The sequence below is a fragment of the Lepus europaeus genome, chromosome 16, assembly GCF_033115175.1.
Source record: "Lepus europaeus isolate LE1 chromosome 16, mLepTim1.pri, whole genome shotgun sequence".
In the NCBI taxonomy this organism is placed as follows: domain Eukaryota; kingdom Metazoa; phylum Chordata; class Mammalia; order Lagomorpha; family Leporidae; genus Lepus; species Lepus europaeus.
The window spans coordinates 51,519,403-51,545,819 of record NC_084842.1 but is presented as its reverse complement, the minus strand read 5'-3'; the positions used below and the strand labels follow the sequence as shown (position 1 = coordinate 51,545,819).

The window sequence follows — 26,417 nt, the reverse complement described above, 5'->3', positions numbered from 1 at the left end:
GGCTTCAGTTACACATGCCATTGAGAATTTTCCAGATTCAAGCAAAGCAAAAAGAAAATGTACAACTCACCCCTCAAAGCAGTGAGCCACTGTGAGAACCCACTTTTTGGCAATGAGAACACAGCCACAAATGTGTCCACTAGGTTCACTCTGGAGAGAGCACTGCCACGGCCATCTTCCAGGGCGACTTGTCCGACCTCCCAGGATCCTCTTGTTCATCCGGGCAGCAGGGCGGCGCCCACAGTCTACCAAGGAGCAAGAATTTATGATTGAGTCACTGCCAAACCTAGATAAAGGCTATGCTCTTTGCTGCCATGTACAAATGATCATTTCTCCTGTGGGCCAGTACAGTTCACATCTCATTGTCATACCACTAATGCTCTTACCTTGTTTAGTACACAGAAGAGAAATCTTACTTCCACTCTGGCAGGACTGCCTAGATTTGAAAATACGAAGTGGCATAAATTAGATTATGTTTTTACTATTCACTTGAAATACTTTATCAATGAAAGGACACGGGGCCAATTGTTAAAAGAGGTCACATTACTTTAAGCAATAGTTACCCATAGAATCCTGGTAGTGATGTGGTCCAGTATCATCTTGGCACAGAGGTATATGGAGAATGTGTACTTATATATTTTTTAGTTTAATATTATCATAATACAATTTTCCCACATCATGGTAGTCGATGATACAACCCACAAAGTTGACTCAAACCATCATTTTCATGGTAGGGAAGAGGGAAGAGGAGGAAATTGTGCTGCCACTTAGAATCTAAACTGTGACAGGAGCATGTCAGATTTTTATGACAGAGAAGGATATGTGCTCCCCAAAAGTTAACAGCCTGAGAGTAATAACATACTACTTCAAAAATTTAAAGAACATGAGTGGATAGAATATTTGCACTCAAAGAAAAATATTATCAAGACTGTCAAGGTTGAACTGTGGATGAATGAGATGACAGGAGGAAAGGTGATTAAATTTATTCCAGTATCTCCAGATGGCATGATCAAAATTGTAGGTAGAACTGATAGGAGATGATAAGGATAGAAGAACTTCTTAAAAATCTAAGTTATACTTGAAGGCAAGAGTACAGAGCATATTTAAGGATCTCTCCTTGTGGTTACAGAGAATTCAGTTTGGGGTAAGTTAAATTTTAATCACCAAATTTCCCTTACAATCATGAAATATTAATTCAGACTATAAATTTAAAAGGAGAAAAAGACCTCTTTGGCACTTTCAAAACTACTATTATATTCTTAGAAATCCACCCCTAAATATTATTGCTCTTTACCCCATATTTACTGTATTTTTGTTTCTTGCTAAATGTTCGTGGGGCATGTGGAAACAATAAAATATATAATACAGGAAAAGCTCATCTGTGTTCTATCTTCCTACATCTGAAGTCCTCTCTCTCTCTCTCATTAATCTCTACCTCATTATCTTTAATCTCTTTATAGCATTCCCCAATGTCTGAAATGGTTTCTGTGTTTTTCTCTCACGCAATGTGTGTTCCTTGAGGTCAGGGACCTTGTTCATTCACTTCTACATACCCTCAGAGCCTAGCACTGAACCTGGTATACAGGAGATACTCAATCATTAGTTAATATTTGTTAGATGGAAAAATCTTAGCTTTTAGGAATAGGAAAGGCTGTCAAAGACTGTCCACTCTGACTCCTTGTAAGAAACTATGATTATACAGGACCACAATCTGGTTAGTAACCCAGGTCTACCAGTTCTCAGTTTAGAATGAGTTATTCATTTATTTGACCTGAAAGGGCCTGACATTCCCAGTTTGGGGAAACAAATTACTCTGGTGAAAGATTCAGGTCAATATTTAGGAGGTTGATAACTACAGATAGTCAGATATTTGACAGCAGAGTTTGGTCTATGGGGACAACGTCAAGACATTCTAAGGAATAACGGCACCTTTAGTTTGTTTTCTTTGGAATTCTTAGGAGTTGGTTTCCCTAGCACTTACAAGCTTTGGAACCAGATGAAGTTTAGAGACTATCGCCATCTGTGGGCTTCAAGCTTTAAGCAAGCTGCTTAAATATTCTAAACCTTTATTTCCTCAGCAGTAAAAATAGGATAATTATCTCTAGTTCACAAGTCTATTGTGAGGATTAAATGAGTCAATTTATGTAACACTATCTATTGGGTACCTATAATGAAACAGAAGGTTAGTAAGTTAATTCCCTCAATTTGTCTTCTTTCTGTAGTCCACCAATAGAAAAAAGAGGGAACCCTGCTTAAGATGCCATGATTTGGGATAGGCATTTGGCCTCATAGGTGAGATACTGGCTGGGGGTGGGGAGTGATATGTGGCACGGGGGGTCATCTACTACTTGGGATGCCCATACAACTCTATCAAGTGCTGGTTCAAGTCCAGGCTATTCCACGTCTGATGCAGCTCCCTACTAATGCACCTGCATGGAGTTCTTGGCTCCTAGCTCCAGCCTGTCCCAGCCCTGGCTGCTGTGGCCATTTGGGGAGTGAAGTAGCACATAGAAGATATCTCTCCTCTCCCCTCCTCTGTCATTAGGCCTTTCAAATAAATAAATATTGAAAAAGAATTTAAGACACCAATTGAGGCACTCACATACCACATCTGATTGCTTAGGTTCAAGTCCTGGCTCTGGATCCTGATTCCAGCTTCCTGCTAATGCATTCCCTAGGAGGCAGCAGTGATGGCTCAAGTATTTGGATTCCTGTCACTCATATGGGAGACCAGACTGGAGTCCCTGGCTCAGACCTGGGTGTGGTGGCCATTTTGGGGAATGAACAGTAGTTGGAAGGTCTCTGTCTCTCCCTTTCACTCTGCTTTTTAAATAAATGAATAAATCTTTTAAAAAGACACCATGACTTTTTAGGGGATACTTAAGATAACTTCCAAGACTACTTGATTATAATTCCATTTTGTGTTTAAAACTATCCAAGTTTTATGAGTTATCATTACTTGAATTCCTTCTGTTATCCAGTTTCCTTTAAAGTATCTGAAGGAAATGCAGACAAAAGAGCCAATTTTGAGTAAGATATGAAGAAACCTCCAAGATTAGAACCCAAGGTCCTCCCCCCTCACCATGACTGCTGCTGTAACTGTGATTAAAGATATAATTGCCCAGGAAAAAATAAAAACAATTTAAAATTTTTGAAATATAAAGGCCATTAGCCATTCTATAGACCCTCTTTACTGATGTGATAAATTTAGGTTCTTAAATTAAGACTGGAAGGCAGGCCCTGGTGAGAGACTTGCTACCATTTCAGTCCACACAGCTCTTAAAAAAAGAGTTCTTCAATCTAACATGGGAAGTGGGAGACACAGCAGACTCAGAACAGCAGATGTCCTAAATAACACTCTGGCCACAGAATCAGCCCTTAAGGCATTCGGATCTGGCTCAAGAGCCCATGAAACTATTTTAGGCATGGAAACCAAGTCACTCTGGGAAAAAAAAAAAAAAAAAAAAAGACGACGACCTAAATGAAAGATCTCTGTGAGTGAGATCCCAGTGGAAAGAATGGGGCCATCAAAGAAGGAGGTACCTTTCTCTGAAGGGAGGACAGAACTTCCACTTTGACTATGACCCTGTCGGAATAAGATTGAAGTCAGTGAACTCAAAAGGCTTCCATAGCCTTGGCAACTCATGACTAGAGCCTAGGGAGATTACTGATGCCATAAACAAGAGTGTCAAATTGTTAAATCAACAACAGGAGTCCCTGTGTACTTACATCTCATGTGGGATCTGTCCTTAATGTGTTGTCCAATGTGAAGTAATGCTATAACTAGTACTGAAACAGTATTTTACACTTTGTGTTTCTGTGTGGGTGCAAACTGATGAAATCTTTACTTAATATATACTAAATTGATCTTCTGTATATAAAGATAATTGAAAATGAAAAAAACTTGGTGTTAAATTGGAAATTGCATAGAAAATTAATCAATTCTTAAAAAAATATCATGTAGGATCTCTGTCCTTAATGTGCTGTACATTGTGATTTAATGCTATAACTAGTACTCCATCAGTATTTTTCACTTGGTATTGCTATGTGAGGGCAAACTGTTGAAATCTTTACTTAATATATACTAAACTGATCTTCTGTATATAAAGAGAATTGAAAATGAATCTTGATGTGAATGGAAGGGGAGAGGGAGCGGGAAAGGGGAGGGTTGCGGGTGGGAGGGAAGTTATGCGGGGGGGAAGTTATGGGGGGGTGGAAGCCTTTGTAATCCATAAGCTGTACTTTGGAAATTTATATGCATTAAATAAAAGTTTTAAAAAAATAAATTAAAAAATAAAAAATATTTAAAATTTTTAATTGAAAAGCAATAATTATTCAGAAAAATAAAAAGAGTTCTTACCCATTCACCAGCAGTCCATGCAAAGTGGTTCCATTGAGGCTCTCCCAATTGGAGTGTAATGTCAGCCAGTGCTGGCCTTTGTCCTGGTCCTGTATCCACTGGGTCACAGATGGGTCACTGATACAAGATAAACACCAGATAAATATTCAAAGCACAATGATCTTTGAAGTTTTTTTTAAACTTTTATTTAATGCATATAAATTTCCAAAGTACAGCTTATGGATTACAATGGCTTTACCCCTCCATAACTTCCCTCCCACCTGCAACCCTCCCCTCTCCCTCTCCCTTTCCATTCACATCAAGATTCATTTTCAATTCTCTTTATATACAGAAGATCAGTTTAGTATATATTAAGTAAAGATTTCAACAGTTTGCCCCCACATAGAAACACCAAGTGAAAAATACTGTTTGAGTACTAGTTATAGCATTATATCACAATGTACAGCACATTAAGGACAGAGATCCTACATGAGGAGTAAGTGCACAGTGACTCCTGTTGTTAACAAATTGATACTCTTGTTTATGGCATCAGTAATCACCCTAGGGTCTTATCATGAGCTATGGAAGCCTTTTGAGTTCACCAACTCTTACCATATTTAGACAAGGTCATAGTCAAAGTGGAAGTTCTGTCCTCCCTTCAGAGAAAGGTACCTTCTTCTTTGATGACCTGTTCTTTCCACTGGGATCTCACTCACAGAGATCTTTCATTTAGGTCATTTTTATTTATTTATTTTTTTTGACAGAGTGTCTTGGCTTTCCATACCTGAAATACTCTCATGGGCTTTTCAGCCGGATCCGAATGCCTTAAGGGCTGATTCTGAGGCCAGAGTACTGTTTAGGACATCTGCCATTCTATGAGTCTGCTGTGTATCCTGCTTCCCATGTTGGATCGTTCTCTCCCTTTTTTTAAAATTCTGTCAGTATTAGCAGACACTAGTCTTGTTTATGTGATCCCTTTGACTCTTAGTCCTATCATTATGATCAATTGTGAACAGAAAACGGAGGGATCTGGAAAACATTATGCTGAGTGAAATAAGCCAGTCCCAAAGGGACAAATATATGTTCTCCCTGATCGGTGACAACTAACTGAGCACCAAAAAGGAAACCTGTTAAAGTGAAATGGACACTATGAGAAACAGTGACTTGATCAGCCCTTGTCCTGACTGTTGATGAACAACTTAATACGCTATCCCTCTTAGTATTTTTTTTTGTCTGTTCTACTTAATACTATTTGTTTAATTCTGTAATTAATACACAGTTATTCTTAAGTGTTGAAACTTAACTGAAAAGTGATCCCTGTTAAATATAAGAGTGGGAATAAGAGAGGGAAGAGATGTACAATTTGGGACATGCTCAAGCTGACTTGCCCCAAACGGTAGAGTTAGCAACATACCAGGGGATTCCAATTCAATCCCATCAAGATTGCATGAAGATATATTATTTAGCACTCATTCTGTTTCATATAGAACTATTTGCAGCAGGTGTTTAATGTAACTGTGAAGATGCTGCTTAAGATGCTGCATCCTGCACCAGAGTATCTGAGTGTGAATGCCAGCTCTGGCTCTTGACTCTGGCCTGCTGCCAATGTACCTCCTGCTGGGAGCAGTGTTGTCCCAAGTAAGTGGCTTCCTGCACCCACATGGGAGACCTGGGTTGAATTCAGCCCTGGCCCAGCTCCAGCTATGGCAGGCATTTGTGGTGTGAACCAATAGAAGGGAGCTCACTCTCAAATGATTTTTTAAAAAAGCAGCAGCAACATTAAATCGGAAGCCAGTATTTCAAGGAGAGTTTGGCTTAGGATAAGTCTGTGCTGGAATGTGACTAGCAAGAAGGGAAGTTGCTAAAAAGTATTACAGAGGTAATGAAGACCCAAATTTTATAGTTGTTTTAAATCATTTTTCTGTTGATATGTATTTGAACTTCATGAATTGTTAGAATTCTAACATGCAAGGTGAAAGTTCAAATATCTTCAAAAGAACAACTTTAGACAGGGATAAAAAGCAAAATAAAATTTATCAAGCTGAGTTTTGCTTCCTCTTTTCTTGCCAGTTCTTCAATATAGCAGTTTCTTAAAATGACATTTACTCTATTTAGACAGAATAAAACTTGTAAGTAAAAAATTTTCAACGTATTGCACGCATTCTCCTCAAAGTTAAAGAACAACTCTGGAAAAGAGATGGGAGCAAGATAACACTTTATCTGTATTCTCAATCTCCATCAATGCTTTCCTGCATATGTGTCATGTGACCCTTCAGGTAAACATGGTTACACTGTATCCAAGATTTAAAACCTGGAGTTTCAAAAATACTGGGGTTTGCATATAGTATCCTATTCTTCATCAAATAGTTGGATCTTCTCTTAGGCAATCCATGTCAACAAAGCCTTTTGGATTTTCTTTTAAAGAAAATTTATTTATTTGAAAGTTAACACAGAGAAAAAGGGGCAGAAAGAGAGAGAGGGGGGTCTTCCATCTGCTGGTTCACTCCTCAATTGGCTGCAACGGCCAGAACTGTGCCAATCTGAAGCCAGGAGCTTCTTCTGGGTCTCCCACATGGGTGCAGAGGCCCAATCACTTGGGCCATCTTCCACTGCTTTCCCAGGCCATAGTAGAGAGAAGAATTGGAAGTGGAGCAGCTGGGACTCGAACCAGCACCCATATGGAATGCCGGCACTGCAGGTGGTAGCTTTTCCCACTACACCACAGCGCCAGCCCCTTGGATTTTTAATTTAAATAAAAATTATCAGTTGATGTTATCAAGGTTGGATGAGATACAGGGCATGGGTTAAGCAGGAGGAAGCAGGACTTCTTCTGGAACTGAAAGGCAACAAGAGAGGCAGCAGGTGTTTTGCTGGTACAAAAAGAGAATTCACATCGGGTAGCTTCTATTCTTTTCAAAAAGGAGGTGAGTTCCTCTGATGAAAGTTGAGGGTGACAGGAGTTTGTGATGCAGAAACTGACATGTTCTAGTAGCACACCAAGTTTAAAGTGAAGGGGGCAGAGGAAGGGAAGAAAATTTTGATTTGGTTAACTGTTAAATAGAGAACTCAATGATTAGTATGAAAGAAAAAAAAAGGAAGATATGATAAAGGAAAGGAAAAGAAAAATATAGAATAAAAAGCTGTCCAAAGTCATTGCTTCAGATCTTTAAGTGTCAATTTCATTTCTACAGGTTGTCTTTTAGGTGCTCTATTAGTTGGTGGCTCTGAAATAAATATCATCACTTCATTTTTTATTATTACTTAAAAACTATTATAGGGGCCAGGGCTGTGGAACATTGGGTAAAGCCGCCACCTGAAGTGCCGGCATCCTGTGTGGGCGCCAGTTTGAGTCCTGGCTGCTCCACTTCCAATCCAGCTCTCTGCTATTCACCTGAGAAAGCGGAAGGAGGCCCAAATGCTTGGGCCTCTACACCCATGTGGGAGCCTCAGAAGAAGCTCCTGGCTCTGGATCGGCCCAGCTCCAGGTGTCACGGCCATCTAGGGAGTGAACCAGCAGCTAGAAGACCTTTCTGTCTTTGCCTCTAACACTGCCTTTGAAATGAACAAACAAACCTTACACATTATAACCACATAATAGAAAAAAAAAAAAAGGAACATCCCTTCCGCCAAAAGAAAATACTTTTAAAAAGATAATGGGAAAATGCTCTAAAGAGAACATTTGATTGTGGAATAAATGTCAAACATGGAAAGTGAAACAGTCTCTCAATCATTCAATTCTGCAACAAATACGATAAACCTTGACTACCCGGTAAAAAGAGAAGATCTTAATTTACTTAGAAAACTGAACAAACTGTTAGATTATTGAGACATCACAAAACCTACTGAAGAACAATTTTTTATTTGCTTGATTAAAATGAGAATTTGGCTTTCTATCAACCCAGAAGTGCTGATTTGGGAGGCATAACGAGATAGAAAGGAGAAAAGTCGGAGACCACACATTAGCTCAGAGCTTCTCTGGATGTCCCCATCTCAAGAATTCCTTTCTGCAGTAGAATTTACTTTTGGGCCTTCTAAATCCAGGCATTTCACCTGCAAAAAGCCAAGGAATGATCAACTCCAGATTGTGTCGTTTAATCAAGTTACTCACGTCAGATATCGACAGGAAAACACAGGATTCGCGTGCAGGGTACAATTCAGCACAAGATTTTCATTGATGTTGAACACGAAAATCATCGCAAACAGCACCTCAGCCTTTCAACTCACAAGTTCCCTGCTGAGACCCCAAGGATGAGCTCCGAAGAGCACTGCACGTGGGATGGTTTTGCATTCTATCCCTTAGCTTCTAACGAGAAAGGCAATTTATCCTGAATCTGTTACATCAGGTGGAACGTTAAAGAAACTCATCTTTAGGAAGATGGATGTGTTATTATAAAAATTCTTCCCTAAGAAATTCTTAAACACTTGCACATTCCTTCATGTGCAAATACAAATCTGTTTGCACCAGAAATGCCATCCTATGGCCCAATATAAACAAATCAGCTACTCTACATGGGTAATTTCTGCCACCATACAGAGTCTAAGCATCTGCAATTCTTCTTACTCTTCCCCTCAAATTTATTGAAGAATATTTGACAAATAAAAGTTATGTGTGTATGTATATGGGTTATTTCATGTTTAGATGTATGTTTACATTTGTGAAACAGTTATCGCAGGGACTGGCACTGTGGTGTAGTGTGCCGCCGCCTGCAGCGCTGGCACCGGTTCAAGTCCCGGCTGCTCCACCTCTGATCCAGTTTTGCTATGGCCTGAGAAAGCAATAGAGGATGGTGCAAGTGCTTGGGCCTCTGCACCCTCTTGGGAGACCTGGGAGAAGCTTCTGGCTCCTGGCTTTGGATCGGCACAGCTCCAGCTGTTGCAGCCAATTAGAGAATGAACCAGCAGATGGAAGACCTCTCTCTCTGCCTCTTTCAGATAAATAAATCTTAAAAAAATTATCATAATCAAACAAAATAACACATTCCTCACTTCAGTTACTTTTTTTTGTGGTGAGAACATTTAAAATCTTAGCAAATTACAAGCATAAAATACAGTGTCACTATCCTCATCACGCTGTATAGATCTCCACCAATTATTCAAATACAAGTAACTGAACCTTTGTATTCTTTTGGTCTCACAGTATCCCCTCCCGCATTCCCTGGCAGCCGCCATTGCACCCTTTGCCTTTATGAGCTCTCAGTTTCCACCTGTAAGTGAGATCATGTGGTATTTGTGTCTCACTTGTTTCACCTAACATAATGCCCCCCAGGTTATCTCAAATAGCAGAATTTCCTTCTTTTTAAAAGCTGAATAGTCTGTATTGTACGCGTTTCACATATTCTTTATCCATTCATCCAGCTGGCAAAGATTGTTTCCGTATCTTGCCCACTGTGAGTGATGCTGCATTGAACATGAGCGTGCAGATGCACCTCTGAGATGCTGACTTCACTTCCTTTGGATGTTTACTGAGGGGTGGGATTCTGCAATCACATGGTAATTATTTTTAATTTTTTGAGGAGCTTTCACATTGTTTATAAAAAATTACTAACATATAAGGGTTTTCCTTTTTCTACATTCTCACCAACATTTTTGAAATGTTTTATCTTTTTCATAATAGCCACTCTAACAGGTGTGAAGTGATAATATTTTTAAAAAATCAGTTATTTCTTCGAGAGGCAGAGATACAGATGGGGGAGGAGAATGAGAATGGTGTTTTCCATCTGCTGGTTCATTCCCCAGATGGCAGCAAGGGCTGGGGCTGGGCCAGTCTGTAGCCAGGAGCTTCCTCTGGGTCTCCCAATGTGTGTGCAGGGGCCCAAGCACTTGGGCCATCTTCCACTGCTTTCTCAGGCCATAAGCAGAGAGCTGGATCAGAAGAGGAACAACCAGGACACGAACCAGCACCCATATAGGATGCTGGAGCTGCAGGCAGAGGCTTAGCCTACTATGCCATGGCACTGGCCCCATCACTGCAATTTTAATTTGCATCTCTCTCATTATTATCAATGTTGAGCACTCTTTCTTATACCTATTGTGCATTTATGTCATCTTTCAGGAAATGTCTACTCATGTTATTAGGTTATTAGTCCATTTTTTTAATGATGTTGTATTCTTGCTGTTGGGTTATCTGAGTTCCTTATTATTTTTTTTTTTTTCTGGCTAGGCAGAGTTAGTGAGAGAGAGAGGGTTATAGACAGTGAGAGAGAGACAGAGAGGAAGGTCTTCCTTCTGTTGGTTCACTCCCCTAATGGCCGCTACGGCTGCACTGCACCGATCCGAAGCCAGGAGCCAGGTACTTCCTCCCAGTCTCCCATGCGGGTGCAGGGCCCAAGCACCTGGGCCATCCTCCACTGCCTTCCCGGCCACAGCAGAGAGCTAGACTGGAAGAGGAGCAACCGGGACAGAACCCAGCACCCCAACCAGGACTAGAACCCGGCGTGCTGGTGCTGCAGGTAGATTAGCCAAGTGAGCCACGGCGCCAGCCCCTTATGTACTTTTGATATTAACTTCACCAATCTATAGGCTTCCTTAAATAATTTTAAAAGTTAAAAATACCTGTATATTGAGAAAACAACTAACCTGTGAAAAAACCATTTTCTGCCCATCCCACTTGCATAGAAACAATTACTAAATAGGATTCAAGTATGCTTACCAAACATTTCCTATAGTTCATGCTTACAAACTCTCCCCCGCCTTTCCTTTTTTGTCTACACACGTTGTCCTGCGTGTTACTGATACTTTCATTTAGTGATTTATCTTGGAAGTCACTGCATAATAGGTAACGTGTTAAACATTTTCTATATGATAAGCACAGAAGACTAACTTGTTTTATTATATTGAATCCACTCAACTCTGTGAAGTAGGCTCTATTATTCCCTAATTTTGCTGATGAAAAAAACTGAGCAAAGAGAGAATAAATAACTTGCCCAAGGTCACACAGCAAGCAGATGGCAGAGCTGGTAATTGCATCCCTATGGCCCGATATCTGAGCACCACCGCTTACAGTGGGAAGACTACAGGGCCCTCCTTCATTAACAGCCTGCACCGTGTTCTTTTGATGGCTGTCTCATGTTCATTATGTGGATGTTTATACATTACCATACCAGTCTACTACTGCTGCACATGTAGGCTGTTTTCAATTTTTGGCTATAACAAAATAGTAGCAGCTAACATTTCTAAGCAGTCACCTTTGCCTACATGCAAAGTCTCACTGTCCACTCTGTCAAAAATAAAAAAAAAAATAAAAAAAATAAAAAAGAACAAATTCCTAGAAAGAAAATCACTGAATAAAAATGTAAAATTTTGATTAGAATGAATTTCCCCTTCAAAGAGAAATACCAATATACATAGCCATCAACAATATGTTTGTGTTTTTCCACTTTTACAACTATGTATATAATGTGAATCATGCTATACAAAGGTATGTGGTATTTGTCATTCAAATTTTGTTTGATGATCAGTACTTGACATCTTTTTTCCATATTATATCAAATGACAAATTACAGAAGTCCTGTTGTGTAGAGAGCAGTAGAGCACAACGCATGTTCCCTAAGATTAGACATTAAAGTCACTGCATCTTAAAAGTCTGTGCAGGGACTACAGGCTCAAAATGGTTCAACTGCAGCCTTGGAATCCAAACACCAAGAAGGAAATTTAAACAAGAATATGATCCAATGCCTAGAGCAAGAGTACACATGGAGACCCACATACCATATGTCTACATATTCAGATGTCATAAATCAAGCTAACAAGCTGTCAAAGAAAATGCATTCTATTCTTGTATCTTGACAAATGTATCTGCTCATTTCAAATACAGAATTCTTCACTCATTGGAACAATGGTTTTTAAATGTTAGCATTCTTCAGAATCACACGGCAGACCTGTTACAACGTAGATTGTTGGCCCTGTCCCTAGATTTCCCAATTGATTTAATGCTTAGATGAATTCCCAAACTGGCCTTTCTACCAAAACCACAGGTGTTGGCTGATGCTGCTAGTCTAAGACCCTACTTTGAAAACATAGCTCCAGAATAGGGACCAAGCTCCAGGTGGACAAAACTCCATGGCCAAGAGCTACCCTACCCTATGGAGTGTGGCATAGGTGGTAGAGGAGGGTGGTCCTACCAGATCAGAGTTTCTCACTGTAGGCATCATTAAAATTTTATACAAGACAATTATTTGCTATACAGGACCATCCTGTGCACTGGAGGATGTTTAGCATCAACCCTGGCTTCCATCCACTCACTGCTAGAAGTATCTCAGCACCCCTGGACTGACAATCAAAACCGTCTACAGACATTTCCAAATGCCTAGGCAAAGTCACCTCTGGCTGAGAACTTCTGCTCTAAATCATGGGAACCAGAGCAAGGTCCCTCTGTTCCTGGCCCACAGGCCATAGTACACAGAGAAGTAAAAGAATTTGGCTCAAATTTTATTCTTTGGAATTATGTGGTTGTAAGGCACATTTAAAATGTAAAATTCCCTCCCCACTGAAATGAGGGGACAGGTTTTATCCGGAATTCTGAAACATCCTGAAATTCTGACAGGAATTGAATAACGCAAAGCTAAAAAGGAACATCAGCTCACTACACAATTTGATCTGTTCTCGTTCCATCCTCATCAAATCGCTTTATAGTAAGTAATAGGTATTCCATGCTTGTGTTATGATTATGTTAGGGCTTGTTACTTAAGAAAATAAATAAAAAATAAAAACGGTCAGCACAATTCCCAAAAACCAAAGGCTTTTTATGTTGGCCAGCAGCAATGCAGGAATTACCTAGCTGTGATGCATCTCAGTGGAAGGACCACGTTGGGCCTGCTGTTTCTATTGCTGGGGGGAATAATCTGAGTAGAGTATTCCACCTCAGAACTTGACAGTGGCCTTTAAATGAAAATGCCTTGTGGCTGGTGCTGCGGCTCAGTAGGCTAATCCTCCGCCTTGCGGCGCCGGCACACAGGGTTCTAGTCCCGGTCGGGGCACCGATCCTGTCCCGGTTGCCCCTCTTCCAGGCCAGCTCTCTGCTGTGGCCAGGGAGTACAGTAGAGGATGGCCCAAGTCCCTGGGCCCTGCACCCCATGGGAGACCAGGAGAAGCACCTGGCTCCTGCCATCGGATCAGCGCAGTGCGCCGGTTGCAGCACGCCAACCGTGGCGGCCATTGGAGGGTGAACCAATGGCAAAAAGGAAGACCTTTCTCTCTGTCTCTCTCTCACTGTCCACTCTGCCTGTCCAAAAAAAAAAAAATGCCTTGTGTAATGGACAAGATGTTATCTGCAATTCTAAACATCTTGTTCAGAACTCAAAAAATTTCCATAAAATATTTTTATCTGATTTCCAGTATCTTCTTGAATCTGGTCAAATTATCATCCCTGTTTGGTCCCTATAGACCAGATGAACTGATGTTGAAAGATATTTTGACATGAATCCATTAACAGGTTTCAGCAAAACATGAATGAACACTACTGTTGACTCATTTGCTTATTAGACAGCTTAGCTGACTATACAGTGAAACTCCCATCCATAGAAATGTTGAAAACAGAGTGAAGGCTGAGTTTCTTTTTCTAGTGAACTTGAGATTTAAAGAAACCAAGCAAACATTTGTATTCTAGTCCTGTGTAAACACAGATAATTTTATTCTGTTACAATCCATTTGTCAACCTCAGTGGTACAGTATAAGAATTGTATTAAGCGGAGCCAGCACTGTGACATAGTGGGTAAGGTCTGCAGTGCCAGCATCCCATATGGGCACTGGTTCGAGTCCTGGCTGCTCCACTTCCGATCCAGCTCTCTGCTATGGCCTGGGAAAGTAGAGGAGATGGTCCAAATCCTTGGGCCCCTGCACCCATGTGGGAGACCTGGAAGAAGCTCCTGGCTCCTGGCTTCAGATTGGCCCAGCTCCAGCCACCACGGCCATCTGGGGAGTGAACCAGTGGATGGAAGACCTCTCTCTCTCTGCCTCCGCCTCTCTGTAGCTCTACCTTTCAAATAAATAAATCTTTTTTTTTTTTTTTTGACAGGCAGAGTGGACAGTGAGAGAGAGAGACAGGTCTTCCTTTGCTGTTGGTTCACCCTCCAATGGCCACCGCGGCTGGCGTGCTGCAACCGGCGCACCGCACTGATCCGATGGCAGGAGCCAGGTGTTTCTCCTGGTCTCCCATGGGGTGCAGGGCCCAAGCACTTGGGCCATCCTCCACTGCACTCCTGGGCCACAGCAGAGAGCTGGCCTGGAAGAGGGGCAACCGGGACAGAATCCGATGCCCCGACCGGGACTAGAACCTGGTGTGCCGGCGCCGCAAGGCAGAGGATTAGCCTGTTGAGCCACGGCGCAGGCTTCAAATAAATAAATCTTAAAAAAAAAAAAAAAACTGTATTAAGCAAAACTCTACCGGTACAACTGACAAAAATATCAGTTTTTACTACAGGTATAACTGATAAAAATATCAGTTTTTACCCCTGTAAAGAGGGGGTCTGTTTTTGAATCATAGTATTAAATTACAGTATTTATATTTCCTAGAATATTTAGTTCAATGGATTTTTAATTTCTTTTTTTTAATATTTTTAGATCCTCTATTTATTTATTTATTTATTATTTTTGACAGGCAGAGTGGACAGTGAGAGAGAGAGACAGAGAGAAAGGTCTTCCTTTTACCGTTGGTTCACCCTCCAATGGCCGCCACGGTAGCGCGCTGCAGCCGGCGCACCGCACTGATCCGATGGCAGGAGCCAGGTGCTTCTCCTGGTCTCCCATGGGGTGCAGGACCCAAGGACCTGGGCCATCCTCTACTGCACTCCCTGCCCACAGCAGAGAACTGGCCTGGAAGAGGGGCAACCGGGACAGGATCGGTGCCCCGACCGGGACTAGAACCCTGTGTGCCGGCGCCGCTAGGCGGAGGATTAGCCTAGTGAGCCGCGGCGCTGGCCAGATTTTTAATTTCTAATATAAAAAATCTATAGAAATATAACAGGTTTCATAGACAACACAAAGACATGAGATCAGAAGGCGAGTCATCACCAGGAGTTTCCTGGTACAGTTCCAAAAGGAGGCTCCTGCTACATAAAGATCTCCAGCAGAAACTCAAGTCCTCCCTGGGCCATGCCAGACAGACCACTCAAGTTGTAAATCATGCTCTTATTTACCCAGGACCCATTCACCTTCATGTCCAAGCTACATACACTGCGATGACTGGGGAATTTGATAGCCCAGTGACTATGAAGATGGATAATCCTTTTCTTGAACATCACTGCGCACAATCAGCCCTGATTTCATTAGGGCCAGATTTAGAAGGTTAAGGTGGATCTTAACAATATTTGGTTCTGGAGTACTGGGGGAAATCACTGAAGATTTTATGTTAGAATATGAATTTTTAATAATTTTAGTTCTCTTATTTGAAAGATGAGTGAGTGAGAGAGAGAGAGAGAGAGAGAGAGAGAGAGAGAGATCTCCTATCCACTAGTTCACTCCCCAAATCCCCACAATAGCTGAGGCTGGGACAGGACAAAGCCAGGGGCCAGGAATTCATTCAGGGTCTCCCATGTGGGTGTCAGTGACTTAACTACTGGAGTCATCGCCAGCTGCCTCCCAGGGGAGTACACATTACCAGGAAGCTAAAATCCGAAGCAGAGCCAGAACTCAAACCCGGGAATCTGGGATGTGGGCATCCCAAGCACCATCTGAACTGATGCAAATGCTTGACCCCGGTGATAATATTTTTTTAACCACAAAATGGAGGGTTAGGAGAGTAAAGAAAGATACTTTATTCAGGATCCTGCGTGGTCCCATTCCAGTTAATAATGGTGAATTCTTCTACACCATTGAGAAGTTTCCTTTTCATTTCATAAATTGACACAGTTTGAGATTGAATTTTCTAACAAATTCTTGGCAGAGTTTGCTGTTAGTAACCATACATAAATTCTCTTAGGGTGACTGGTAGTGTTACCTTGCTTTTCATTATTAAGGCCTAATACTCAATAATGTCATGAAAGAACCTTTTTTTAAAAAAAGCTTTCTCTGTCTATAGATGTAGCAATTTTTTCAGGAAAATGATTCTCATCTTTCACTGCAGAATAGCAGCACCAGAAAACACTACACTTGCACATTGGACTCTATGATTCTCTTCTTGTTAAGCCAACATTTAATCACCAGACTCCTTTCAGATAAATAACTACAGCTTAAAAAAACCTCCGGAAGTTCTTAAATTCCCACTTGGGCTTGCATGATCTGCAACCTTCCCCTTGCCATCATCTCCAAGTTCTCTCACTGCGTTCCAGCCTCATTGGCTTCCATGCTACTCCTTCAAAACAGGCACGTTTCCTGCTCTCCTGCCTTTGCAGCCACCACTTTCTCTGAATGGAACGTTTTTCTGCATCTCTACTTAGCAAACCCTCTCACCTCCTTCAGATCTGTACTTAGCAGCCACTTTTCCTGTGGTGGTTATGTGATCACTCTGTGTTATACTAAAGCCCACTCTGTACTTCGAAACCCCTAAAGTCCTTTATTATTCACTTATCTACTCTGGTTGCTTCATAAAGATGATAGAATATAAGCTATTTAAAGCAGGGATCGTTTTCTTCCTGTTCACCATTGTATTCCAGGCAACTAAAACAGTGCCTAAAACATAGTAGGTACATCAAATGTGGGCCAGTATTGAGGTATAGCAAGTTAAGCCTCTGCCTGTGATGTTGGCATCCCGTATGGGCACCAGTTCGAGGCCTGCGTGCTTCGCTTCCAATCCAGCTCCCTGCTAGCAGCCTGGGAAAAGCAGAGGAAGATGTTCTATGTGCTTAGGCCCCTGCACTCACATAAAAGACCCAGATGAAGTTCCTGGCTCCTGGCTGGTCCAGCCCCAGCCACTGTGACCATCTGGGGAGTGGACCAGCAGGTAGAAGACCCCTCTCTCTCTCTTCTCCCTGCCCAATCCCTCTAACTCTGACTTCAAATAAATAAATCTTTTAAAAAGTGCATCACATGGAAAGGAAGAGAATACATATTTTGAAGGGAAGCAATACCTTACTAACTGCCTAGATAATACATAATGGAGGGACAGGCACTGTGATGTAGTGGGTAAAGCTGCCTCCTAATGCCTACATCCCACATGGGTGCTAGCTCATGTGCTGGCTACTCCACTTCTGATTCAGCTCTCTCCTAATGGCCTGGGAAAGACAGAAGATGGCCCAAGTGCTTGGGTCCCTACAGGCCATGTGGGAGACTTGGTAGAAGCTCTGGCTCCTAGCTCTGGCTTGGCTCAGTGTTGGCCATTGTGGCCATCAGGGGAGTGAGCCAGCAGATGGAAGAGTGCTCACTCTCTCACGCTCTGTAACATCAACTTCCAAATGAATCAATCTTTAAAAAATAAATCAATGGCAATATTAGTGAAAATGATAAAAGTAAAGGATTTAAATGGACATTTCTCAAAAGATACAAAGGTGGCCAATAAGCACACAAAAAGATGCTGAACATCATCAGTGACTAGGAAAATGCAAATCAGTATCACAATGAGATACTAGTTTGTACCTACAAGGATAACTGTAATAAAAAATAGACAATAACAAGTGTTGGTGAGGATATAGAGAAATTGGAACTCTCCTACACCGGTAGTGGGAGTATAAACATGGTGCAGCCCTTTGGAAAACAGTTTGACAGTATTTAAAACAGCTACTTTCAAAATAAAAATTAAATAGACATAAAATAGGTACAAAGAGTTATCAACTGCTTGAATAGCTCTAGTCCTAGCTATCATACTCAAGAGAATTGAAAAGCTATATTTAAACAAAAACTTCTACATTGATTTTCATAGCATCATTATTCAAAGAAACTAAAACTGAAAACAACCCAAATGCCCATCAATTGGAGAACTGATAAACAACACAGGGTTATAGCCATTCAATGAAATAGTATTCAGCCCAGGGCCAGTACCTTGGCACAGGTTAATCCTCTACTTGGGGTGCCAGCATCCCATGTGGGCGCCAGTTCTGGTCCCGGCTGCTCCTCTTCCGATCCAGCTCTCTGCTGTGGCCTGGGAAAGCAGTGGAGGATGGCCCAAGTCCTTGGGACCTGCACCCTCATGGGAGACTGGGGGGAAACTCCTGGCTCCTGGCTTCGGATTGGCGCAGCTCCAGCCATTGTGGCCATTTGAGGGGTGAACTGACAGACGGAAGACCTTTTTCTCTGTCCCTCTCTCTCACTGTCTGTAACTCTACCTCTCAAATAAATGAATAAAAAATCTTAAAAAAAAAAAAGAAATAGTATTTCAGCCCCAAAACAGGAATGGAGTCCTGATACTTGCTACAGTATAGATGAACCTTGAAATCACACCAAATGAAAATGTGCCGTAGCTCACTAGACTAATCCTCTGCCTGCGGCGCCAGCACCCTGGGTTCTAGTCCCAGTTGCCCCTCTTCCAGGCCAGCTCTCTGCTGTGGCTCAGGAAGGCAGTAGAGAATGGCCCAAGTGCTTGGGCCCTGCACCCGCATGGGAGACCAGGAGGAAGCACCTGACTCCTGGCTTTGGATCAGCGTGGTGCACAGGCTGCAGTGGCCATTTAGGGGGTGAACCAATGGAAGGAAGACCTTTCTCTCTTTCTCTCTCTCACTGTAACTCTGCCTGTCAAAAAAAAAAAAAAAGGAAAAAATGTGCTTAATAAACAAATGCACAGAGGAAGAAAGAGATTAGCATTTTTTAGGGGTTGGAAGAGACAGAAATGAGAAGTGACTACTAGTGGTTATGAAGTTCCTTTTGGAACTGATGAAATATATTGGAATTGGACAGTGATGATTGTTTAACTTTGTGAATACATTAAAAACAACTGTATTCTTTTAAAGGGTGAATTTTATGGTATATTAATTACACATCAATTTTTTTCTAAATAACAACAAGGCTTTCAGCTTCTTCTCCATGGTTTATAAGACCAGCCTCCTGAGCTACATTTACTACTATAGAGGACTAGATCTTTCTTTGAACTACATGTAAGTAAATAAGGAAACCATCTTTAAGTAAATCGTTTTTACATGACAAAAGAAATTCAAACTTAGACCATTTTGCCTGTGAATAACCTTTGGGAGTAAATTACCATGTAAATCCTTACATCAGGACCTAGTAAGGACTGTCAGATAATGAAAAAGGTGGCATGTTTGCAGTCTTGTCCAAGACAGAAACATCTTTTGAAAGGGTGCGTTTCCTATGACCAACTCTAAAATATTAAGGCATAAAATCAAATTGTAACTAACTCCATAAAAGAATATTTGCCAAAACAGTCTAGCCCAGACACACTGTTTCCAGATGATCTGACTTTGTATAGAGATAGAGCTCCTGGAGCCAGGAGACACGAGGAGTCACACTTCCTTAGAGTAACTTCTTCAGATACCAGCTGTCTCCACTGAGCATTTGGCAGTCTAAATGCTGACTTTTATTGCTGATTAAATAAATGTCCAGATGTTTTTGATAGTGGGCATGCAAGTAGCAAAGTCAATGTACTGTCATGAGAATTTAGGGGTTTTACACTTTAGTCTAATAAGATAGCCATCATATTTCCGGTGTAGAGTGAACTCAGGAGACAACTAAAGATGAAAGTAAAAAGTTTTTCACATTGAACAAAGAACTCTAAATCTTCTCATTTAGACAAGGACTTACTTGAGAGGCTAGCATTTATGTTGTAAGACATGGAAGGCATAATTTGGGTCTGAGAAACACTAAGTACAAGTGTTTTTAATCAACTGCTTCTGCCATGAAAGCTTTTTAGTAGAATCCTTGCAAAATATGTAATTTGGTGTAGAGCTGAATTCTTAATGAACTATTTCCAGAATTTCCCCCTTCAAAGAGATGTATGATCCACATATAGAGCTAGGATATGTTGGGCCTGGGTCCTACACCACAAAGCTATTCTCTATACATGCTTACTGAAAGGATGTGTGAATCCATTAATACTTTATAGTATCAAGGTAAGTTTACAATTAAATATTTTCCTCATATAGCTTTAACAAGAACGCCATGTACCATGCTGTAAGTTTACACCTTTCTCAGATGACAAAAATCTGGAATTTCATCCTAATCTTGTTTTCTTGGTTTTTCACTCATGTGTCTTGCCCACTACAACATACCATCTGATGATGTGTTCACTTTTGCATCCTCTATACAATGCCTAGTCTGGTACAAGACCCATGCACAGATGCTCAAAAAACTGAAAGGGAAGGAGAAAACCAGATAACATTAGCTGAGTCTTTTAAGACTTCTATTTTTATGCACAGCATGTCTGAAGGAAAGGCAGGCCTGTGCAGAGGACACAACCCTGCAGAAGCTGAGGAAGACTGCGCCCCCTCTCTGGCAGCTAGTGCATGGGCCAGTTGTGGCCAAACCCTCCAATCAGGGATGCTGGATCTGGGTGAGAGGATTCAAAGGTGCTGGTTACTTTGAGTGGATCTGAGGCCTCGGCAGCAGAATTGTGCAACTGCCACGCAGTAGCTGGCTTCCGAGACCATGGAACACAGCAGTTTCCTGAGCAGCCCATTACTAAGTAAGAATTTGGCCTCATTTCACCCATTCTGCTCATTCCTGCCTCAGCCTGGCTCTCCAGAATTTTTGTGTATTCATAATTCACTCAAGTAAAATGAAGAGTAAACTTGAAGGCAATCAAAACAAAAACACTGGTAACTCCTTTTCTTGAATGACTTATCAAAACTTATCCATTTAACCCTGTCAAATAACAATAATGGTTTTCCAACCACACTTCCATCTCAGATTTTCCTAATTTTGTTGTGGAATACATTCATCTAAAATAAAAATATTTGTGGGGCCACATTGTGGCAAAGTGGGTAAAGCCCCTGCCTGCAACACCAGCATCTCATATGGGCACAGCCTCATGTCCTGGCTGCACTTCTGATCCTGCTCTGGTGCCTGGGGAAAGTACTGAAGATGACCCAAGTGTTTGGGCCCCTGCCATCCACATGGGCAACCTGGATGAAGCTCCTGGCCCTGCCCTGGCAACTGAGGAAGTAAACCAGCAGATGGATGATCTCTCTCACTTTGATTTTCAAATAAATAAATCTTTAAAAGCAATAAAAATAAAAATATTTGTATATTTGGATTTTAAATATCTAAAAATATTGAAATTTTTCCCACTATTTCAAGAAAATGTGGCAAATGGATTTAAAAAGAAATCAAAATGTACACAATACCAAAAATGAAAACTAAAATATCTGAATGAAAAAACAAATTGTAGTATATTCATTCAATAGAATGTTATGCAGCCATAAACTGGAATGAAGTACCGGTACATACCACAGCAGTGATCAGAAACATTATCCTAAGTGAAAAGCCAGATACAAAAGATCACATATTACATTTCCATTTATTTTAATGGAAATCCAGGCACTCTTGATATGGAACACAGGCAACATCTTAAATGTTAGGCTGAATGTCTGTCTCATTTTTTTATTTTAATAATTTATTATTTATTTGAGAGGGACACAAAGACAGACAGCTTCCATCTATTGGTTGGGTGGACAGCACAGCAGTTGAGATGGCCACATCCCACATAGTGAGCCTGGATTCAAGCTCCAGCTCCACTCCCAATTCTAGCTTCCTGCTCATGAGCACCCTAGGAGGCAGCAGGTGATGGCGTTTCTACCTTTTGAATAAATTAAAAATAAAAATGTTTTTAAAACAAAATATTCAGAATAGGAAAATCCATATAGAACAAAAGCAAGTGAGTAATTGCCTAGGTCGAGATAGGGAGAAATATGTTGCTACTGAATGCGTACATAATTTCCTAAAGGAATAATGAAAATATTCTGGGTGATGATTACACAACACTGTGGAATCAGCTGGGGAATCAACCAGCCAATGGGATCTATCTTTCTGTCTGTCTCCCCCTCTCAAACAAATTTTTTTAAATAAAAAATAAAGGAAGTCGGTCTTTGGCTTAACAGTTAAAATGCTGCTCATGCCCCATACTGCCAGAGTGCCAGGTTGTCCAGGTTCAATATGTGGCACTACTTTCCAATTCCAGCTTCCTGCCAATGCACACCTGAGAGGCGGCAGGTACTGCAGTGGCCAGGTTCCTGCCACCTTTATGAAATGTACTTTGAGTTCTCAGTTCCTGGCTTTAGCTGACCCAATCCCAGTTACTGTAGGCATTTGGAGAGGGAACCAGAAAATAGGAGCTTTCTCTTCCTGTCTTTTTCTCCTTCTGTCTCTGTGTCTCTGTCTTTCTCTACCTCTTAAATAAAAATTAAATGGTTAAGTTAGCACATTGTATGTTATATGTATGTTTACTGTAATAAAAACACTTATATTTCTTCTAATTTTGTGCATATGAAATCAGAATCTTTAAACTGATCTCCCATGTATTTTCAATAGAATAGTTACATTCAGGATGGCTTGTTAAAAGATCTGTGGTGTAAAAGGTAAAAGATCTGTTGTCCTAAATAGCATTCTGGCCTCAGAATCAGCCCTTAAGGCATTCGGATCTGGCTGAAGAGCCCATGAGAGTATTGTAGGCATGGAAAGCCAAGACACTCTGGCAAAAAAAAAAAAAAAGAAGAAGAAGACCTAAATGAAAGATCTCTGTGAGTGAGATCCCAGTGGAAAGAACGGGGCCATCAAAGGAGGAGGTACCTTTCTCTGAAGGGAGGACAGAACTTCCACTTTGACTATGACCCTGTCGGAATAAGATCAAAGTCAGCGAACCCTAAAGGCTTCCATAGCCTTGGCAACTCATGACTAGAGCCTAGGGAGATTACTGACGCCATAAACAAGAGTGTCAAATTGTTAAGTCAACAACATGAGTCACTGCGTACTTACGTCTCATGTGGGATCTGTCCTTAATATGTTGTCCAATGTGAAGAAATGCTGTCACTAGTACTGAAACAGTATTTTACACTTTGTGTTTCTGTGTGGGTGCAAACTGATGAAATCTTTACTTAATATATACTAAATCTATCTTCTGTATATAAAGATAATTGAAAATGAATCTTGAGGTGAATGGAATGGGAGAGGGAGCGGGAGATGGGAGGGGTGCGAATGGGAGGGAAATTATGGGGGGGGGGAGCTATTGTAATCCATAAACTGTACTTTGGAAATTTATATTTACTAAATAAAAAAATAAAAAAAGTTAAAAGATCTGTTGTAATTCCAGTTTCCCTGGGTTAGCTGTCATTATGTAGTCAAGTTTTTATATTAAGAAGTAATCTTGAGTCTTAGTGAAACATCAGAATCAGCACATTCAAATGGTCTTCCATTTATTGATCATAATCATATCCTATTTCATTTCATCACAATAAGCAAGTTGGGAAAATTAAATATAATTTAATAGATCTTGATGAATATGGTTTTTCCACCCTGGCAAAGTTTAAAGTTCTTTTTTTTTAGGTTAGCATGTTACTCAAGTTTTCAAAAATGTGGGTCTTTACTTGGAAGGAACAGGCTTAAGATGCTGGGAGTCACATAATTCTTCAAACTGGGCTAACCAAATCATGCTGAGAGTTGCTGTCCTATTACTGAATGGCTCATTATTTTAAGATGTTTCAAGTTTCCTTGGCAGATCCTGGAAAATACCATGTACTCATTTTTTATTTTAGAGACTTAAAATTGATTTCTCTCATTTCTACATTTCCTCCAAATCTCACCTACGTTCATATAGTCTAAGATATGTAGTCTAACATCCTTCAAAGACTACTTTTCATCCTTGATAGACCTGAAAAGAAAATCCCAAGAACCAGCAAGTATCCAGCTTTCCCAAGTATCTATTTCAATGTGCTGTATCAAAGCCGGAATATGTCTTCATTCTATTAAGAAAGCAAAAATGTTCAACTATTTCTCAAGTTACATTTCCTGTATTACTTAGGGTAAATAGAAATATCAAGAAATTCAAGTTCTATTTTTTTGACTCATTAAAAAATGTGTGTTCCCTAAAAGGGAATTTTCAATTGCAGAGGAAACAAATTTTCCCATCCAGGTTCTGCAGGGGAAAATACTTTAATACTTTTATAAATAATGAAAGCATTTCATTTTAGAAGTACTTAAAATGTAATTACTTCATTTATTTTTAGTGGCTTCCTCAAAGTAGGTTTTGAGTCCACAGTCTTTCAAGCAGGTGCCTCGGATTAAATGCTATCCTCTCACCTGATTCATTTCCCAGCCTTTGGAGGGCTCCTTGTTGGGGAGCTCTAATTCACTATGCATTCATAAGGAAAGTATCACTGCCAAGCTCCACAAAGTCCTCTGAGAAATTCATCAATGCTACAAACTACTGACCTTACCCTAAACCCATCTGCTTGCAAGCCAGCTGACTCAACGTCTCCTGCCAGCCGTCTGCGCACACGTGGTGTTCTGTAGCAGATCTGTGAACAGTCAGCACCGAAGAGGAGTTCACATTTTTAGACAGGGTCACTGGGGGAAAAAAAGGTGGAAAACTCTAATTAAAACCATTTCTTCTCATGAGACCAAATGATAACTTTAAACACCTTTGATCATTGCATACTTGCATTCTTATTTTACTTAAGAAGCATTGGTTGAATGCCTGTGCAAATCATTGCTCTCAAAGTAATGAAGAACTAAAATCAACGAATTGGAAAAGCTCCCTACTCAAAGAACCATAGGCCCCAGCAGGAATGGACAGGCAGGTCTTTGCTTTTCTTTGTGAGCTAGATGAGGACCAAAGGCAGGGCCCATCCCCTGAGTTTGCCTTGGGATTTGCATGGTTACCAGGAGCAAGTTGTAGCACCATTCAGATCATTTCCTTTGGAGAAAGCAAAAGGAAATGCAAGGGTATGCATATGATGCTAATTTAGGATTAATTTGGTCTCTGCACTAATTTCTGTTTAATAAAAGAGTGTATTCCATACTTAGGCACAGATTATTTGTGAAACCCTACGCAGCTGATCCCACACATAACAATCATGATTCGGCCAATGATGCAAAGGATTGAGACAAGAGCTGAGTGAATGTAAGCGGAGATGAGTGTGGGATGAGGGAATTAATGAAACTCAAGATTACAAACTGCAGCACTGCAGGTACTGCTGGGTAATGCCTGTTAATCCAATCTTTGTAAGGAACTGTGCAGTTAAAAGTCCCACTTGGCTCTGCATCAACGCGGGGAAGGTGGAGGGGGCACTTTAGTCTCAGGCTCTGGGGGGTATAGATGACCCAAGAATGGCAGCTGAACCGCTATTCTAGCGGTCTTTGTTAAGAAAAAATTGAACTCAAATAATTCTTCTAACACAGACACTTCAAATACAGAAGGGACATGTTCTGTGAGTCAGAGATAACGCTCACGAATCACTGCTGTCCACTTTTCTAACAGTGAAACAAAATAGATGAACGCGGTTAGTAAAATCCGTGAAGTAATTCACGATTCACTTAGCTTTAACGACAGGTGGCAGACGCAAGCTGCTTACCGCAATCCCATTCATCGGAACTGTCCGCGCAGTGGGCTTCCCCGTCACACCACCGGTCGCGTGCCACACACTCGTGGTTTGCGCATTCCAGTTCATCGGCTTGACAAAATGCTGGCACAGGAAAGAGAAGTGGAAAGACTGAAACATTTGGAAAGTGCGACTACACGGGCAGTAAGAGGAGGGAAGGAAGAAACTGCTTGGTAGCTGAGGCCTCCACACAGGTACTAAGGCAGAACAACAGAATGTGTGAAAACTCAGTTCATGTGGCCACACTCCCAAACAGCATTTCAATAGATTTAGCATTTCCAAAGGACTGAAGCTTGGTTCCTATAGCAGCAGAAATACCAAGAATCAGAGGATAGGGTTAAAATCTGTATGAGCTGAGCAAAAAAGGTGAACAGACTGAAGCCACTGTAGAAAAGAAACAAGCTCTGTCCATTAGGCAGATAGTTTGCTTTAAAAAAAAAAAAAAACACAAAACAGAAACACAAAAAACTATTAAATGACTCTAGGAGTCACACTAATTTAAGTTTTTCAGAATTACGAGAAATCTTCTCAATTGCCTACTTAGCATCTATTTCTTTTCCTCCTTTTTAAAGGAAATCTGGTCTTGCTCAGCTTCAACCTCCACCCCCCAACCCCAACACACCTGTGATCCCAGTTCCACTGGAAGATGCCAATTAGTTTAAGCTGGA

At 40.9% G+C, this 26,417-nt stretch overlaps 1 protein-coding gene across 4 annotated transcripts in view; it reads right to left on the bottom strand.

Moving 5' to 3' along the window:
- CORIN (corin, serine peptidase) overlaps positions 1–26,417 on the bottom strand; it is a 330,706-nt gene that overhangs the window by 19,894 nt on the left and 284,395 nt on the right. For all 4 annotated transcript variants that reach the window (XM_062213544.1, XM_062213543.1, XM_062213542.1 and 1 more), the window contains exons 15-19: positions 25,723–25,833; positions 24,586–24,715; positions 4,361–4,477; positions 387–436; positions 71–245 (exon numbers count right to left, since the gene is read on the bottom strand). In XM_062213544.1, the coding sequence (XP_062069528.1) occupies positions 71–245; positions 387–436; positions 4,361–4,477; positions 24,586–24,715; positions 25,723–25,833 (583 nt within the window). The remainder of the gene's footprint in view (positions 1–70; positions 246–386; positions 437–4,360; positions 4,478–24,585; positions 24,716–25,722; positions 25,834–26,417) is intronic.